The 16,557-nt window shown below is 47.1% G+C and overlaps 1 protein-coding gene across 3 annotated transcripts in view; it reads left to right on the top strand.

Annotated features, from left to right (window-relative positions):
* LRBA (LPS responsive beige-like anchor protein) overlaps positions 1-16,557 on the top strand; it is a 2,426,603-nt gene that overhangs the window by 410,334 nt on the left and 1,999,712 nt on the right. For all 3 annotated transcript variants that reach the window (XM_085641653.1, XM_085641654.1, XM_085641652.1), the window contains exon 23: positions 2,631-3,743. In XM_085641653.1, coding sequence (XP_085497779.1) covers positions 2,631-3,743 — 1,113 coding nt within the window. The remainder of the gene's footprint in view (positions 1-2,630; positions 3,744-16,557) is intronic.

The following is a 16,557-nucleotide window of genomic DNA, read 5'->3' as shown; positions in this document are numbered from 1 at the left end:
TCCAAACATAGCAAGCAGACATGGATTAACCATCAAACGTCTGTGAAGATTAATGACTGGCCTTTTAGTTGGCTAATTTAGAACAGTCTAGGACAATTAATTTTGAATTAAAAGCCTTTCAGTCACAAGTGCAAAAGCAATAAATACCGTAAAGAGCTGGAATCAAATAAACTTCGGCCAGTTGAAGTGATACTAATTTTCATTGAAATGACCATGTAGGTATCAGAATTTTGAACATTTTGTATGGTGCCTAGTGAAAAAAAATGTTTGGTTTAAAACAAGCGAGAATCTGTCTACATGTCCTCAAATGTGGCACATGAAATCAATTTATGATGAGATATGTATGCTGTCTATTGAAAACTCGTGTTCCTTCTGTTATAAACCTTAAAAGGGTCTGCAAACTGGCCACTTGATATTAAAAGTACCCCCGCTGAAATATTCTGGTTAGACCACAGCTTGCTCTGTGACTAACATTTTATGCATTAAAATTCATGGGTAGTCGCTGCACCTTTAGCATATTGCGTATATTTGCTTTTACTGAACCTCCTTTGGAGATCACTAATAATATGTTTTTGTTTGTCTCTTGAAAACGAGTCTTTCAATGGGAACTCTGGAACTACATCAACATTTTCACATAAAACATAGATAAAGCGTCTTCGAATATTCAAAGAAATGACAGCGTTCAAATTCAAAAATATATTCTTGAGCGGTCATAAATACAGTTAAAGAAAAGACTTATGGATAAAGAGCTAACAGTGGTACTACATGTGTACATTTTTACAAAAGAAAGTGAAGTTAAATTCTCCAACATTTCTAGATAGGTGCACATTGACTAGCGGTTCCTTAAGGACTTAGATGTACCACATCTTTGTAACTTGACCCACTGGGTCAGTGGCATAATGAAACTTGTGGGGGCCCTCCTGGAAAGTGCATGGAGGGGGGATCCCACACTGCAGATTCAGGCAGGAGCTCTCCGGGGTCGCCCGCGCACCTTGCCGGAGGGGGTCCCCTGGAGTTCGGTGTCCCCCCTGCTCTGCGGAGGGCTATTGTTACGCCACTGCACTTGGTTCTGCCTCATAATCGATGCTTTACGGCTAAGCTCGGAGTTCAGCCGGTGCTGACTGATTGTTACTATACACATATGGTGGAGAAATATTCATTCTGTGGCAATGAGGGCCTTTGGAGTTGTTTTACAACACTTAAAAAAAATCAGCTGTTTTATCTAACACATATATACATTTAACTACATTCCATAATAAATCCTCATTTCTTCTTGTAATGTCCCATTGCTTTCACTTGATCATACTCATTGTGATACCTGCTGTTACTCTGCGTAAGCGTGGTTGGTGGTGCTCCATACTAGCTGCCCTGCTGGCTTCGACTTAGCAGTCTGGCACATCTTCTAAAACAGAGGGTCCACTGGACCAGGTGGTGTTTGCTTGGTCTTCATTCTGAACCATGTAGCACATTAAATTTGAGTCCCTAAGTCCTGTGTAACTGGGGTGGCAGTCGTTTCTTCATTAAGATCCAACAATAATTGTGGACGCTGCATTTCTAGGTCTTTTTTACTTTTAGTTAATGGGTTGTTCTTAGTCAGCTCAAGATTGTCTCAAACACGATTCTCTCTGATAGAATCTCACCTGACATTGTTTTTGCCGATAGGAACAGTGTTCCTTGATCTCAGATTTTTGTTGGGTACAGATTATGTCAGCAGTTTCTGTAGGCTACTGGGATTTTTGCCTCAGACTCCTGCATCGCACTTCACCACCCCACAGTTGAGATTTATCCAGCATTTCCACATTCTGTTTCACTGCCCCTGAGTGGCTCTTCTCCATCTTTCTCATCTTTTTTCTTCCTTCAGTCTGATGGCCCCTCTTATTCACCATTGGATCCCTTTACTCCTAAATCACCAAATGCCTCACTCCTTCACAGTCCAGCACCTCCATCATCACTGAGTCACTCCTACCCAACCTCTAACTTGCCCAGTATCAAACATTAGTCATTCCCACAATATAAAATAGCCTACACATGACTTCTATGCAACAGCCAGCTGTCCACAGACTCACTTCTCCAATTGTTCTTCATTACAAAAACTAATAACCAGTAAATCCCTCCCCCGCTGTGAAGTTCCTTCAATGCGCAATGCATTCAAACAAACTTTAGCATGGCTTTAACTACATTGCCACTATTTAAAGCAACTCTTTGTGCTACCCTCAACCTACTCAAAGTTTATCTATCACTGAAACCATGAACAATCAACATTTTCCTATTCTCAGAATCTGAACTGAGCATTTCTGACTTTACTTTCTCCTGACACTCCTTCCATAAGGGGCAGTCTTACTCGTCATAATGCATTCATGCCTCACTCCACACCAGTTTCCCAGTAGGGGTTTTCTTGAGGAACCATTTAAGTACTTGTCCTCTTCTTTTTCATCTTCCCTCCCTCCTAGGCAATAACATCTCCAGAGTGGGCTTATTCTGTCACCTCTTTTGGCACAACACTCAATAAGTTCTAATTCTTTGTAGTTCTATTAAACGTCGTATATATGCATCCATCTGTATCCTCTGAATTATAATGTACAAATCAAATATATTAAATACTTAATTTGTATCCTTATTTTTTTGTGTAGGTCACTTTTGAAACGCACAAAGAAAATCTTTCCCGAATGTTCAGACAGTATGAAGGAATAGGAGATGAAATTGGTCAGGGTTCTACAAGTCCAATTAGAACAGTGTCCGGAGTAAGTGCAGAGGTGGAAGCTGCAAGAAGGAGTCTGCCCCTGGAGGTAGAGGAAGCCACTGTATCCACACAGGGTGTGGAGAATGTCAGTGTTGAGCAGAATCCAGAAAGTGATGTGACAGAGTACATACCTGATGCAGTACATGAAACCAATTCCTTTTCCGAAGAAGCAACAACAAGTGAAAATACCTGTGTTATTGCGGATGTTGACCATTCTTCTGATTTTGAACCACCTGTGCAGAATAATGCAAGTGAATTGGATTCGAAGATAATTTCAACTGTTGTTGAAGCCACCGAATTCTGTTCAAACAGCGATGAAGAGCAGAAAGATTCTTCTGCTTCTCCAGTTGTTGGTACTACAGAAGTAGGATCACTTGAGCTACAGGAGGCTATATCTGACGCAATTGATTCACATGATAGTGAACCAGTGTTGGGCCTTTCAGATGGCTTGCATAGTGCTCATCAGCAGGATAGCAATAGTAACCCAATTCCGGGTGCATCTGATGGGTTGAACAGCGATCATAGGCAGGATGGTAATCCAATAGTGCTTTCAAACCATGCTGAATCACAACTAGAGAAAGAAGCCAGAAAATTGGACACCTCAAATCAGGAAGAACCAAAAGCTGAACTGAAGCCTCCTGAAGAGCAACCAGATGTTTCAGTTTGCAATGGATCTGAAGGGCCAGAGGTGGCATCACAAGCCAAAGCTGCTTCATCATTTTCAGAAAACACAGCAGAGAAAGCAGAGGTCACAGAACCCAATTTCGAATTGACTAAGGAGGAAGTAATTGAGAAGATTGAAAAAGATAATGGGGATATTAATGAGACCAAAGCTCCTGACATCAGTAGTCTTGATAATAGCACCCCAAAGATGTTAGACGTTGCCTCAGGCCAGGACAAAAGAATTGCCAAGCTTGATGTCTCCAGCATTGCAACGGATACCGAAAGATTGGAACTAAAATCCAACATAGATAACGAACATCCTGTCAGATCATTAACTGAGGTAATAATTTGAATAGGTATTTTCTTTAATAAAATTGCAATTTGTCATTATTGTATTCTGCAAAGTATGTATGTAAACCTATCTGTCAATATACAAGTACATAGAAATATTTCAACACAATTTCCAGACGAGTTCCCCAATAGTCCTCTTAAAATCAGCACTCATTTTACCTTTGCAAGTCTTTGACTGGAACTGTTGGAATGGCAGTAGAGTGTCTGGACATGGTTAGTCAATAAGTACCAGGGACTTCACTGTACTAAGGCATACATGTTTTTATTTGATTGGTATTTTTAGAGCCAGGTTGTTTCAGATCCACATCTTCAACAATTAGTAACATGTGTCAGATTCCTTGCATCCTATATTGCATTACACATGCAATGTAGGTCCATGAGTCTTGGATCCATGACAGATTTTCAGGACTTTGTATACAAGATCCATTTAGATTACGTTTTCATAAATTTATCCTTTGTAGATATCCTTAATTTCCGGACATGGATTCAGATACCTCTGGACCTATGTTAGACACCCATTCTTTGCATGAACCCCCTTCCCAGGCACCAGATTGGCTCTGAAATGTTTATAACAATGTGAAGTCACCATTGCCATGTGCTGCACGGTGTCAGGAAAGGATATGTGCGGATCCATTATCAATAATGAAACATCATTATGCTGGTGATGTTAGTTCCTTTTTTTCCTCACACGTTCATAGACATGAGATCCGTGTCTGAGTTTTGTAAAAAATATCTTTTTGAAGGAGTTCTTCTACCACATCTTCATGTTTTAAATCCTGTTCTTTCATCCACAGTCAGATTTGTGACCTACCGTCCTTCAGAATATTTCTGATGCTTGGGCTGGTTGTTTTTATTGCCAAAGTCCTTGATAATACCCATTAGATGTGTCAAAATACCTGCCCACCATACTTACCAGAGGAAACGTACCAGTGTATCGTGACCCCCCACCGCCATATATTGTCTGAGGATTGCTCCATTTAATGATGGACAATCAGTCCTGCCAAAGACTGGACAGGTTGTTGATTAGGTTTCCTGTACCTATCCCGTGCGTTAGTGCACAGAGAGAAAGAAATTGATCTGTAAATCAAAAGCTTCTATTATGTCAGCCTATTACTGAACATTTTGACTTAATTTACCCACACTATAGTTAGTGACTTTAATGGGGCAATATTTTGGGTCAGGCTTATTGGCTGTTGTCCCTGGTGTTTGTGACAGAAATCTGAAACTGCAATAATTTTTATGAATGTGCCAATTCCCGAGGCCCTTAGTAGTGTAGATCGAGGTTTAAAAAGTGCAGTTTGCAACACGCGTACATTTCAGTGGGGTTGCAATACCCCCAGAGACCCAATGGGGAAAGTACTTTTTGCTAGGGGATAAATTAATCTGCATGGTAGCAAATGTCATGCATTTGGTGTGCTTGTAGTTTAATTCAGGGAAGTCATCTCTGTCGGGCATAAACATATATGAAGCAATATCAAAACCCTTAGCGTGCCAGGATTTATTCCACCATGTGGATCCTCAAGCAATCCTCAAGAAAAGAGTAAGAAACTGGGGTGAATATTTTGCTTTATGATGTGTCATCAGAATAAGGGTAGCATCGTGGGATCCTGCAAATTAAAATATGTGCTGGAATCATGCCAGTAATCAATTTCAAAATCAACAGATTTCTCTTAATACCTTGGGCTGTCGGCACAAGGTATTCGGCAGTGTTCCCACTGAGTGAAATTAAAATGTTTATATCGGCAACCAAAGTGATGAATGTAATATTGCCCATTATAAATAAAGCAGTACCTCTATTGATAATTGTAGACATCGAAATTAGAGGCTATATGAGGGTGTGGTTTGAACCCACACAAGATGGAAGACAATCTGTGAAGCTTCACTCTCCGCCATCTTGCCACTACTTCTGAAATGGTTGTTCCTACTGCCTTGATCTCACGCCAAAGGCAGAATATACAATCAGAACGCCAAAAGAGAATCTCATTCTACCTTTAATACAGCTCAATAACGTCTCACTCAGTCACACTCACCCACAACACAAACTCTCAAGATGGCGACCACAAGCAGTCACCAATATGTTTGTCATCAGCAGACTGACCAGAATCAACTAACTAACCCACTCAATGCCTCATTTGCTTGTAGCGACTCCTCTCCTATGTGTGGTGCAACCGAAACATGTCGTATCAGATATCACAGCTCACCAGAGTGACCGTAAACCTTGTCTGCCACCAGCTCCGTCCATCTTGCTTCGCATGCAAGGCTAAATGGCGCCCAATGGTGCAGAGCAATGTCTGGTTTGACCATGTTGATGCGGTCATAGCACCTCATAGCTCCTTGCTCCCTCCCAGTAACTCAAGCAGATCAATCAAAATCAAGGTTTCTAACCCAGCAGAGGGAAATCTGCTGTTTGAAAGACTGTATCTGGAGAAGAAATCTCTGTATTTTTCTAGCGATCTGAAGACACCAAAGCATACTCAACATCATGCACAGCTTTCTTGGAAACACTAGGAATCACTTTCACTGAAGATTTCAAGACTGAAGAGGCACCCAATGAGTACCTACTCAAAAAAACTAAAAATCCACAATCTCCATCTTTAGACCCCTGAACAAATCATAGCACGTATGGGGAAAGCCAAGCAGGTCTCGTATGACGATTCCAAGATCAGCATTTCTCAACCTCTCCTGACTACCTGAGCAGTCTCCTATCGGACCATAAACCTCTATTCTTAGACTGGAACTGGGGTAGCACCTATCCCCACCTGGAAGCTACAGCCCATGGCCTTAGACCCTAGAAGACACAATTTTTTGTGACACCCTAGCTGACCATATCACGGACTACTTTGACCATACTGATGACTCGCCCACCTCCCCAGTGTTGGAATGAGAGGCCTTTAAAGTGGTCATTTGGGGGTCCTGCATTCACTCCACTCTTGCGGAGCGCAAGAGTCTCCTTAAGCAGCTCACAAAAGTTTGATACAGAACAAATGGTCATAGATGACTCTTTAAGGTGACCTTACCTCGCCAAGTTACGAGAGGAAGAGGCCAGGTTGATAGAAAGATTGCGTTGCTTATACTACTCTGCTTACGCTGCTCGCTCCTATTCGGAGGGAGATAAATCATTCCATCGTTTGGCTTGGTTAATAACAAACTTAATCAGTCCCCATAATGCTACTCTGACATTCTGAAGGCACCTTGTTTACTTGCAAGTAGATATTCACAAAGCATTCATGCCCTTCTACAGGAATTTATATTCCTCTCCATCTGGGATCCCAAAGACTGAGATCCAGGCGTTTTTGGAACATTTTCTGTTTCCGACACTAAATAGAGTTGAACTGCCAGATATTGATGCCCCTATCACAGCTGGGGATATCCAAGCAGCCATAATGGACGTGGCCACAGGGAAAAAACCAGGGGCTGACGCTCTAATGCCAGAGTTTCACAAAGCTTTTGCAGATTCCCCTGCACCAAGCCTGGCCAAGCTTTTCGACTCCACTTTTGAGGAGGGTGAAATCCGTGTAACACTCAGTGGCATTTCTGGTCTCCCTGTCAAAACCCAGGAAGGACCCCGCTAGTCTGGCATCCTGCTGCCCCATAACTATCAATGATATGGATTAGAATATCCTTAGCAAAATTCTAGCTTGATGTCTTCAACAGGTTCTTACCAGTCTGATTCACGCTGATCAGAATTATTTTATTCCCTATAGATGTGCATCGCTTAACTATAGGCAATATTGCTTTATCGAGGCAGCACAGGCAGATTGGCCTCGGTGCGCTCCGCTTCGGTATTGGACCTAGAAAAAGGTGTTGGTCTCCTTCAGTTCGGATTATCTGTTCAGTCTTAAGCCGCTTCTGCTTTGGGACCTGCACCATTAAACTGATCCATCTCTTATATACCGACCCAACAGTGATGGTCCTTTCCAGGGCTTAATTTCACAACCTATACAGGTGGGTGGAGGCAGTAGACCGTGATGTCCTCTTTCCCCACTTCTCCTGGCATTATTGAAGCTCATGCTCGCCTCTCTGGGGTGAATTGGGGTATTCCTCTACTGGATAAGGTGCATGCCTGTAACGCCCTGAACGTCTCAGGATCGTTTAACAGACACGACAATGAGGACGCAACCACTTGTGAAGGGTTAGTTCTTTTAATGAAGGCAAATAAAATACAAAGAACAAACAAAAGTTATAGTCACTGGAATCCTCCAGGCTAAGTACGTTACCAGCCCACAGCACGGATGGTCCTAACCGTCCTCTGCATATACGCCGATCCCGGCGTATGCCAACAGAGGGCAGAAATGTAATGGCCGACAATGCCAATCGGTAGGCTGTGAGGGGCACGAAGAGTGTTGGGGAGAATCGAGGAGTCAGGGAAACACCCAGCCGGGGTCTCTACCTGAAGGGAGCAGCCGCTCAACCTCTTCCTCAGACTGCACCGGGACGCGGAGTCACCTCCTGGTGATGCGTCACCGATACCCCAATCACAAGCAAGAAGACTGAACCGAGAGCAGCCGCTCGATCGATCCTGTGGACTTCCGAGTCTGTAACGCGGCAAACACCTCCTGGTGTGCGTTACAGCTGGCAGTCCCTGTGTCTCTGGTCGGGGTGGGAGTTACGACTCCAACCAGCAAAAGCGCCACTGCGCTTGGACTCAGCCGAGTCAAAAAGCGAAGCTCAATGGTTGACCGGTAGAGCTTCCGGGTCCTTCACAGGTGACGATGGGGCAAGACACGGCCCAGGGAGTAACGACTCGACCTACCTCCGTTCTTGCCTTACTGGAGCACCACTCCTGAACACTGCTCTTCACGAAGCAGGTACGTCGGTGTAAACACAATATCCGACAGCCTTGTACCTCCCGGTTCCTCCCTTTATAGGGCGTGTTTTCCTTGAGTTATGTAACAGCTCTCCTGTTTACATAAGGGCGTGTTTCCCTTGAGTTATGTAACAGCTCTCCTGTTTACATAAGGGCGTGTTTCCCTTGAGTTATGTAACAGCTCTCCTGTTTACATAAGGGCGTGTTTCCCTTGAGTTATGTAACAGCTCTCCTGTTTACATAAGGGCGTGTTTCCCTTGTATGACAGGAATTCTTGACAGTACATCCTCCCTCTCAGCGGCTCCCCACGGGTCCAGCGCTGGCAGGAAAACGCCGATGGAACAAGGAGACCAAGCGCGGAGCATGAACCCCTTCAGCCGGTTCCCATGAATGCTCCTCCGGGCCATAGCCTTTCCACGCAACCAGGTACCACAGCTTCCCCCTGCGCCATTTGGACGCCCGTATGCCCGACACTTCATACTCCACCTCCGACTCCACGCATACCGGCCTAGGTGTCCCAGACGGCTTGGAGGGTGCTGGTTTGAGCAATGATACATGAAAGACAGGGTGTATCCGCAATGACTGGGGCAAGCACACCTTCACGTTCACGGGACCCATACACTTGGTAATTCGATAGGGGCCCATGTACTTGGGATGGAACACACTGTTCTTTCGAAACCTCATGTTTCTTGTGGATATCCAGACGTAGTCTCCAGTGCGGTACAGTGGCCCGGGCCTTCTCTTCCTATCTGCCGCAGCCTTGTATCTTCTCTTGGCCTCTATTAGGACAGCCCTTGAGCGCATCAACGTGTCTTTTATGTGTGCCACCCTGTCCGCTGTGGCGGGAATCCTGTCCTCTCTGAACGGATGTAGAAATGGCAAGAACCTGGGATGTTGGCCATAGTTGCTATATTTATTTATTTATTTGTGTATTTTATAAAGCGCACAGCTGCCCCAACGGGGCGTCCCGGCGCTGAGAACTCTGGGAAAGGAGAGCCAGAAATGGAGGACCTGTCTAGGAGGCGAAAAGATATGTCTTCAGCAGTTTACGAAATGCTGATTCTGATTGGCTGGTACGTAGAGCTAGCGGGAGCTTGTTCCAATTCTGAGAGGCACAGACCTCAAAGGTTTTTCCACCTGCACGAACTCGTTTAAATCGTGGGGTGTGCAAGAAGAATAGGGAGTTGGAGCGCAATGTCCTTGAATGGGCATACGGTCGCAAGATGTTTTTCAGGTGTGCCGATCCAGACCCTTGAGAGGCTCGGAAGGCCAGCGTCATTGCTTTGAAGACACTTCTTTTAGCAATGGGTAGCCAGTGCAGTTTGCGTAAAAGTGGAGAGACATGGTGTCTAGCAGGAAGTCTCTCTACAAGCCGGGCGGCAGCATTTTGGACTGTCTGAAGTTTATGACACAGGCCTGCTGAGATACCAAGATAGAGGGCATTAGCGTAATCGAGATGGGAAATTATCAATGCCTGGATAACAGTTTTGCGGCAGTCCGCCGGCAGGTAGTTAATAAGGCGTTTAATGGTCCTGATTTTAGCGAAACAGGAAGCAGCCACTGTCTGTACCTGATTACTGAAACTTAGATGATGATCCCAACGTACTCCTAAATTTTTCACTGAATCTTTAGGGGTAGGGGCTTGGCTTAGATCGTCTGGCCACCAAAGGCTAGAGTCCAAAGGAGAAGGAGAGTTGAAAAACAGGATCTCCGTTTTTCCTGCGTTGAGTCGGAGGGAGTTAGCGTCCATCCAGCTAGAAATGTCCCTGAGGCAGGATTTCAGCGGATCAAAGGCAGAAGCAGAGGGGGTGTCAAAAGTAAAAAGAAGCTGAATATCGTCAGCATAGGAGGTGGATTTAATCCCTGTCTGAGCGATCAGCTTAGCCAAAGGGGTAAAATAAATATTAAAAAGGAGCGGACTCAGGGAGGAACCCTGGGGAACTCCCCATTTAAGTGGTCTGGCAGGGGAGGTATAGGGAGGGGTGAAAACCTGCTGTGTGCGGTCCGAAAGATAGGATGTGAGCCATTTCAGCACAACACCTCCCACACCCAAGTCCTCGAGCCTACTTAGCAGGATCTTGTGAGAGACGGTGTCGAATGCTGCTGATAAATCCAGCAGCACTAGCACCGCCCTCGATCCCTGGTCAAGCGTCCACCTCACCGAGTCCGCCATTTCAATAAGGGCAGACTCCGTGCTGTGGCCCGACCTGAAGCCATGCTGGGAATCATGGAGAAGTCCATTGGACTCAATATAGTTCGCCAACTGAGAATGCACCAGTTTCTCCAGGATTTTTGCTGGTGCAGGCAAGAGGGAAATGGGTCTGTAGTTACTAGGTTGGTCGGGATCCAAGTTGGACTTTTTAAGGATAGGGACCAACGAGGCATGTTTCCATTTAGCAGGAAAACAGCCCAGTCTGAGAGAGCCATTCCAAATATGGTTCAGATGAGGGTTAAGTAGAGAGGCAAGTTTTTTGTACTGCTTGGCTGGCCAGGGATCATTAGGCGAGCCTGATTTACAATTGAGTAGTTCAGCCATAGATTCGGCTTCCGAGACTGCTGCAAAATCGGATAAGATAGGCAGTGATGGCGAGAGAGTGGTGGGCTTTTCTTCCCAACCTAATGTGTCGAGGGTGGGGAAAGAGGAGTAAATGATTTCTATTTTATCCTCAAAAAATTTGGAAAGTTTATCACATAATGATTGTGAAGCAGGCTGAGTCCGAGTCAGTGAAGGATCTGACTATATTAAAAATCTCCCTAGCGCCATTACTGGCGTGCATGATTTTGGAGGCTAGAAAGTGTCGTTTGTGCTTCTCAATCAGTCTCCTATATTCTTTAAGGGCTAATTTATAGGAGATTTTGCTGTCGATGGTGTAATTCTGTCTCCAGAGGCGTTCAAGAGATTTGCAGGAGGCCTTTTTCTGCCTAAGCTCATCAGAGTACCAGGGTGCCGAAGGTGCAGCCCTATAAGTTTTGATGGTTTTAAGGGGGGCCAGAGCATCAATGGCCTGACTAAGCCATGTGTCCAAGTGGTCAATCTGTAAATCCGGGTCAAGGGACGGGCAGGGTTGAGTATTTTTTAAATATTCCCGGAGCGTCTCAGAGGTGATGCGGCTCCAATTTCTTCCAATTGTTTTGGGAATGATAACGGGTCTAATGTGACAAGAAATGTTGATCTCAAAAGGAATAAGGAAATGGTCCGACCAAATGACCGGGGTAGGGGGAGTCGCCCGAATAGATGGTAGGTTGGAGCAGATCAGGTCCAGAGTATGACCCGCTTTATGCGTAGGTAAAGATATTATTTGAGCTAGGTTACAGGCTGCAAGCGTAGAGATGAAGAGCTTGCTGTGCGAGCAAGACTCATTGTCAACATGGAGATTGAAGTCTCCCAAAGCGGTAAAGTTAGCATATCGTGTACTAAGCTGAGTAACATAGTCAGCTAAAGCAGGTAAGTAAGAGGTATTAGAGTGAGGGGGGCGGTAGATGAGAATTCCAGAGCAGGAGAAAGAGGGGGAGATATGAACAACGAAAGGCATACCCTCTATACATTCAATTTGATTGAACGGAGGGAGGGTAACCGACCATTTGGAATTATGAATTAGAGCAATCCCGCCTCCCTGTATATTATTTGGTCTATTGGCGCAAACAATACTGTAGCCCTCCGGTAAGGCCAGGGTGATTGCGGGATTCGTGGTGTCGTTCAACCATGTTTCGGTTAAAAAGAGCAAGTCCCAGTTGTTGTCCCGAAGGGACTGCCAGATGTCAATGGCATGTTTGCTCAGTGAGCGACAGTTAATCAGCGCAGCTCTGAGAGTCAGGGGGGACTGGGCTCCATAAGTGGAGGGAGAGTTCGATGAGTGTATTATGTTGGTGCTAGGATCTGAAGCCGGAAGAGTGAAATTACAGACAGGGCAAGAATAAGCCAGGCTCCAAGTGTCTGAAATAGAAAGCGGGCAGGTCACACATAGTGGGGGTCTCACAGACATCAGCTCAGTCCGAGAGTATATTGCAGTAGTGTGGCTGAGGGGGCGGGGAGAAAGACCGGCCCCGGTCGCGTCCTGATCGCGGACGAGCGCAGACGAGCTTGCCTTTAGCGCGCCTTCGGCGCGCAGTCGGCGCGCCCGCTGCGCTCGTCCGCTGCGCTTCCGATACATACACATATTTATGAAGATGTGACGAAGGGAGAGGGCGTGGCCTCGGAGTGGGCGTCTCCCAATCAGGGCGTGGGGAATGGCGGTCACGAGAGGTCGTCAGTTTCGCCCTAATCAGCGCTCGTTATGCTGCGCGAAAGGGAACCTGCAGACTGCAGCTGTGTAGCAGGCAAAGTAAGTAAGTTCTATTTAAAAGCAGAATTTTAGCAGTTTGTTAAAAATAGAGACAAGCACTATCAATCTGGCTACTCCCGGCTGAGCCTCAGGAGGATTCGAGAGTTATCTGATCGTGTACAAAGCAGCGCGTCTCTTATCAATGCTCTGCAGGGGGCGTGGCCTTGGAGTGGGCGTCTCCCAATCAGGGCGTGGGGAAAGGCGGTCACGAGAGGTCGTCAGTTTCGCCCTAATCAGCGCTCGTTGTGCTGCGCGAAAGGGAACCTGCAGACTGCAGCTGTGTAGCAGGCAAAGTAAGTAAGTTCTATTTAAAAGCAGAATTTTAGCAGTTTGTTAAAAATAGAGACAAGCACTATCAATCTGGCTACTCCCGGCTGAGCCTCAGGAGGATTCGAGAGTTATCTGATCGTGTACAAAGCAGCGCGTCTCTTATCAATGCTCTGCAGGGGGCGTGGCCTCGGAGTGGGCGTCTCCCAAGAAGGGCGTGGGGAATGGCGGTCACGAGAGGTCGTCAGTTTCGCCCTAATCAGCGCTCGTTGTGCTGCGCGAAAGGGATCCTGCAGACTGCAGCTGTGTAGCAGGCAAAATAAGTAAGTTCTATTTAAAAGCAGAATTTTAGCAGTTTGTTAAAAATAGAGACAAGCACTATCAATCTGGCTACTCCCGACTGAGCCTCAGGAGGATTCGAGAGTTACTATAGAACGGAGATGACTGTGTGGAGCTGTGAGTGGCGTTGTTATAGGCTATCTCTGCAACCCATAGCAAGTCGACCCATTCTTCCCTGCCCTGGTCCACAAAACATCGCAGATACTGTTTGAGCGTTTGGTTCAGGCGCTCGGTTTGGCCGTCCGTTTGAGGGTGGTAGCTGGTGGACAGGGCGGTCTTAACATGCAGCGCAGTGCACCAAGTCTTCCAGAATTGCGCAGTAAACTGCGACCCCCGGTCCGACACGATCACCCCAGGTAATCCATGCAGTCGTACCACATTCTTTAGGAGTAGTGACGCCAATTCCCCGGCCGTAGGGACTCTCTTGCAGGGGATGAAGTGCCCCATTTTCGTCAAGTAATCCACCACCACCAGTATTGCCGTCATCCCCTGGTCTACCGGTAGGCCCACCACGAAGTCCAGTGATATGCTATCCCATGGTCTATCCGGGGTCGGAAGTGGATGTAAGAGCCCTTGGGTTCGGCCATGGTCGGCCTTCATGGTAGCACACGTAGGACACTCCTGTCCCCACCTCCTGACATCCACTCTCATGGTTGGCCACCAGAAATGCCGTCCCATGCTAGCCACCGTTTTTTCAAAGCCCAAATGACCTGCGCATGGAGAGTCATGGCACCAGATGAATGCTTGTTTCCTTAGCCTAGGCGTGGGTATCAATAGGCACCTGCCCTTCAGGGGTATCCCGTCCTTCAGCTGCCATTCTCTGTGACTGAGGAGCCACCTCCGCCATGCGAATGACCTGATCCCTCTCTTTATTCCCCTCAGGAAAGTATCCGGTTGGATAACCCCCAATACCATCCTCGGGGAAATGATGGAACGCTCGGTTGCAGGCAATGGTTCCTTAACTGCAGATTGACGGGACAGGGCGTCCGCCTTCCGGTTTTCCGTCCCCGGCCGATATGTGATGCGGAAGTTGAACCCCGCAAAGAAGATCATCCACCGCAGCTGCCTGGGAGAAAGGTGTCTAGTGGCCGTCATGAACTGTAGGTTCCGATGGTCCGTGTACACCGATACCACATGTCTTGCCCCCATCAACCAATGCCTCCATTCGGTGAAGGCGTCCTTGATTGCGAGAAGCTCCTTCTCCGCAATATGGTAGTTGCGTTCGGCGTCGTTGAGTTTGCGGGACATGTACGCAACGGGATGAAGCACCCCTGTGTCGTGGTTGCGTTGGGACAAGATAGCCCCCAGCGCCACATCCGACGCGTCCGCTTCCACCACGTAGGGGAGATCCGGATCGGGGTGAGCCAACACCGGCGCCTTACCAAAGGCGCTTTTCAGGGCCTCAAAGGCTTTGTTCGCTTCAGGGGACCAGACAAACTCCTTGGACTTCCTCAGTAGCTGTGTGATTGGGGCCACCACTCCTGAAAATCCATCTATAAACCGCCTGTAAAAGTTGGCGAAGCCAATGAAACTTTGGACGTCCTTCACGCTTTGGGGCACCGGCCATTCTTTCACCGCCTTGATCTTTCGTTCTGCCATCTCCTGTCCCTCTGGACTCAGCATCACTCCGAGGAATTCCACGGATGTGACGTGGAAGTCACACTTGCTGAGTTTACAAAACAGCATGTTTTCCCTCAGCTTTTGGAGCACAGCTTTGACGTGGTGTACGTGCTCCTCCACACTGGACGAATAGATGAGGATGTCGTCGATATATACGACCACGTAGATATCCAACTCCTCTCTGAATACCTCATTCAAAAAGTACTGAAAGGCTGCCGGGGCGTTGCACAGACCGAACGGCATGACGAGGTACTCAAAAAGGCCGAACCTGGTCTTAAAGGCGGTCTTCCACTCGTCTCCGTCCCTCATGCGCACCAGATGGTATGCCCCTTTCAAATCCAACTTGGTGTAGATACGAGCTTTCTTGACCTGTTCCAGAAGTACACTAATGAGAGGCAAGGGGTACCGATTTTTTATGGTTATCGCATTCAATGCCCTAAAGTCCACACAGGCTCTCAGCTCCCCATTAGCCTTCGGGATGAAGAAGAGTGGCGAGGCGGCCGGAGACTTGGACGGGCGGATGAATCCTAGCCTGAGGAGTTTATCCAGGTACCCCCGGAGATGCACGTTTTCAGGCTCCGTCAGGGCATACAGCCTGCCGCTGGGAACGCTGGCCCCTGGCACCAGGTCGATCTGGCAGTCAAACTGTCTATGTGGTGGTAGCACTTCCGCCTTCACCTCATCAAATACATCCTCAAAACTGTGATAAGCCTGGGGGAGAGCCACATCTTTTTCTGCCGCTGTAGCCACCGTCTGACTCCCGCTCTCATCTGCGTCAAGGGATTCCGTTCTTATTCCACAATGCAGGATGCAATACGGTGACGTCATTTCGATGCGATGTGTTGGCCAATCCACAAAGGGGTTGTGTTTCTGTAGCCACGGCAATCCCAATATGACTCCATATTGGGGCGCTCGGATGATGTTAAAATCGATTTGTTCCAAATGGTTCCTCCCATATCTCATCGGAAGGACCCCCGTGTGCTGTCCGATGGGCCCCGTCACCAATCGCCTTCCGTCTACCGCATAGACGTCTTCGGGTACTGCTTTGGGAAGAAGCACTAGCCCTAGCCTGCATGCCTCGTTGTGGTCCATAAACATGCCAGTGGCCCCTGAATCCACCATGGCCACAACGGGTATCCACTGGTCATGCACTCCCACGTGCACCGTGATAAACAGGTGTCGTTGTCCCTTAGTGACCGAGTTGGAAAGTGAAGGGATGGATGAGTGACTCCGAGATGCCCCTTCTCTGGTCTTGGAGTCCTCTAGTTTTCCGCCGGTATGTCCACCACGGCTGTTACCGACCGGTTGGCCCGATAACGTGACGTCTTCGGTTTGGCAGGGCATTCACGTACGTAGTGGCCTTTTTTGCCACAATATAGGCACAATCCTTGTTTACGGCGTGACTCTTTCTCCGTGGCTGTGAGGCTCGCTCGTATTGCGCTGATGTC

The sequence above is a fragment of the Triturus cristatus genome, chromosome 2_2, assembly GCF_964204655.1.
Source record: "Triturus cristatus chromosome 2_2, aTriCri1.1, whole genome shotgun sequence".
Lineage (NCBI taxonomy): Eukaryota > Metazoa > Chordata > Amphibia > Caudata > Salamandridae > Triturus > Triturus cristatus.
Note: the sequence above shows the minus strand (reverse complement) of the source record. Positions and strands in the feature narration are given on the sequence as shown.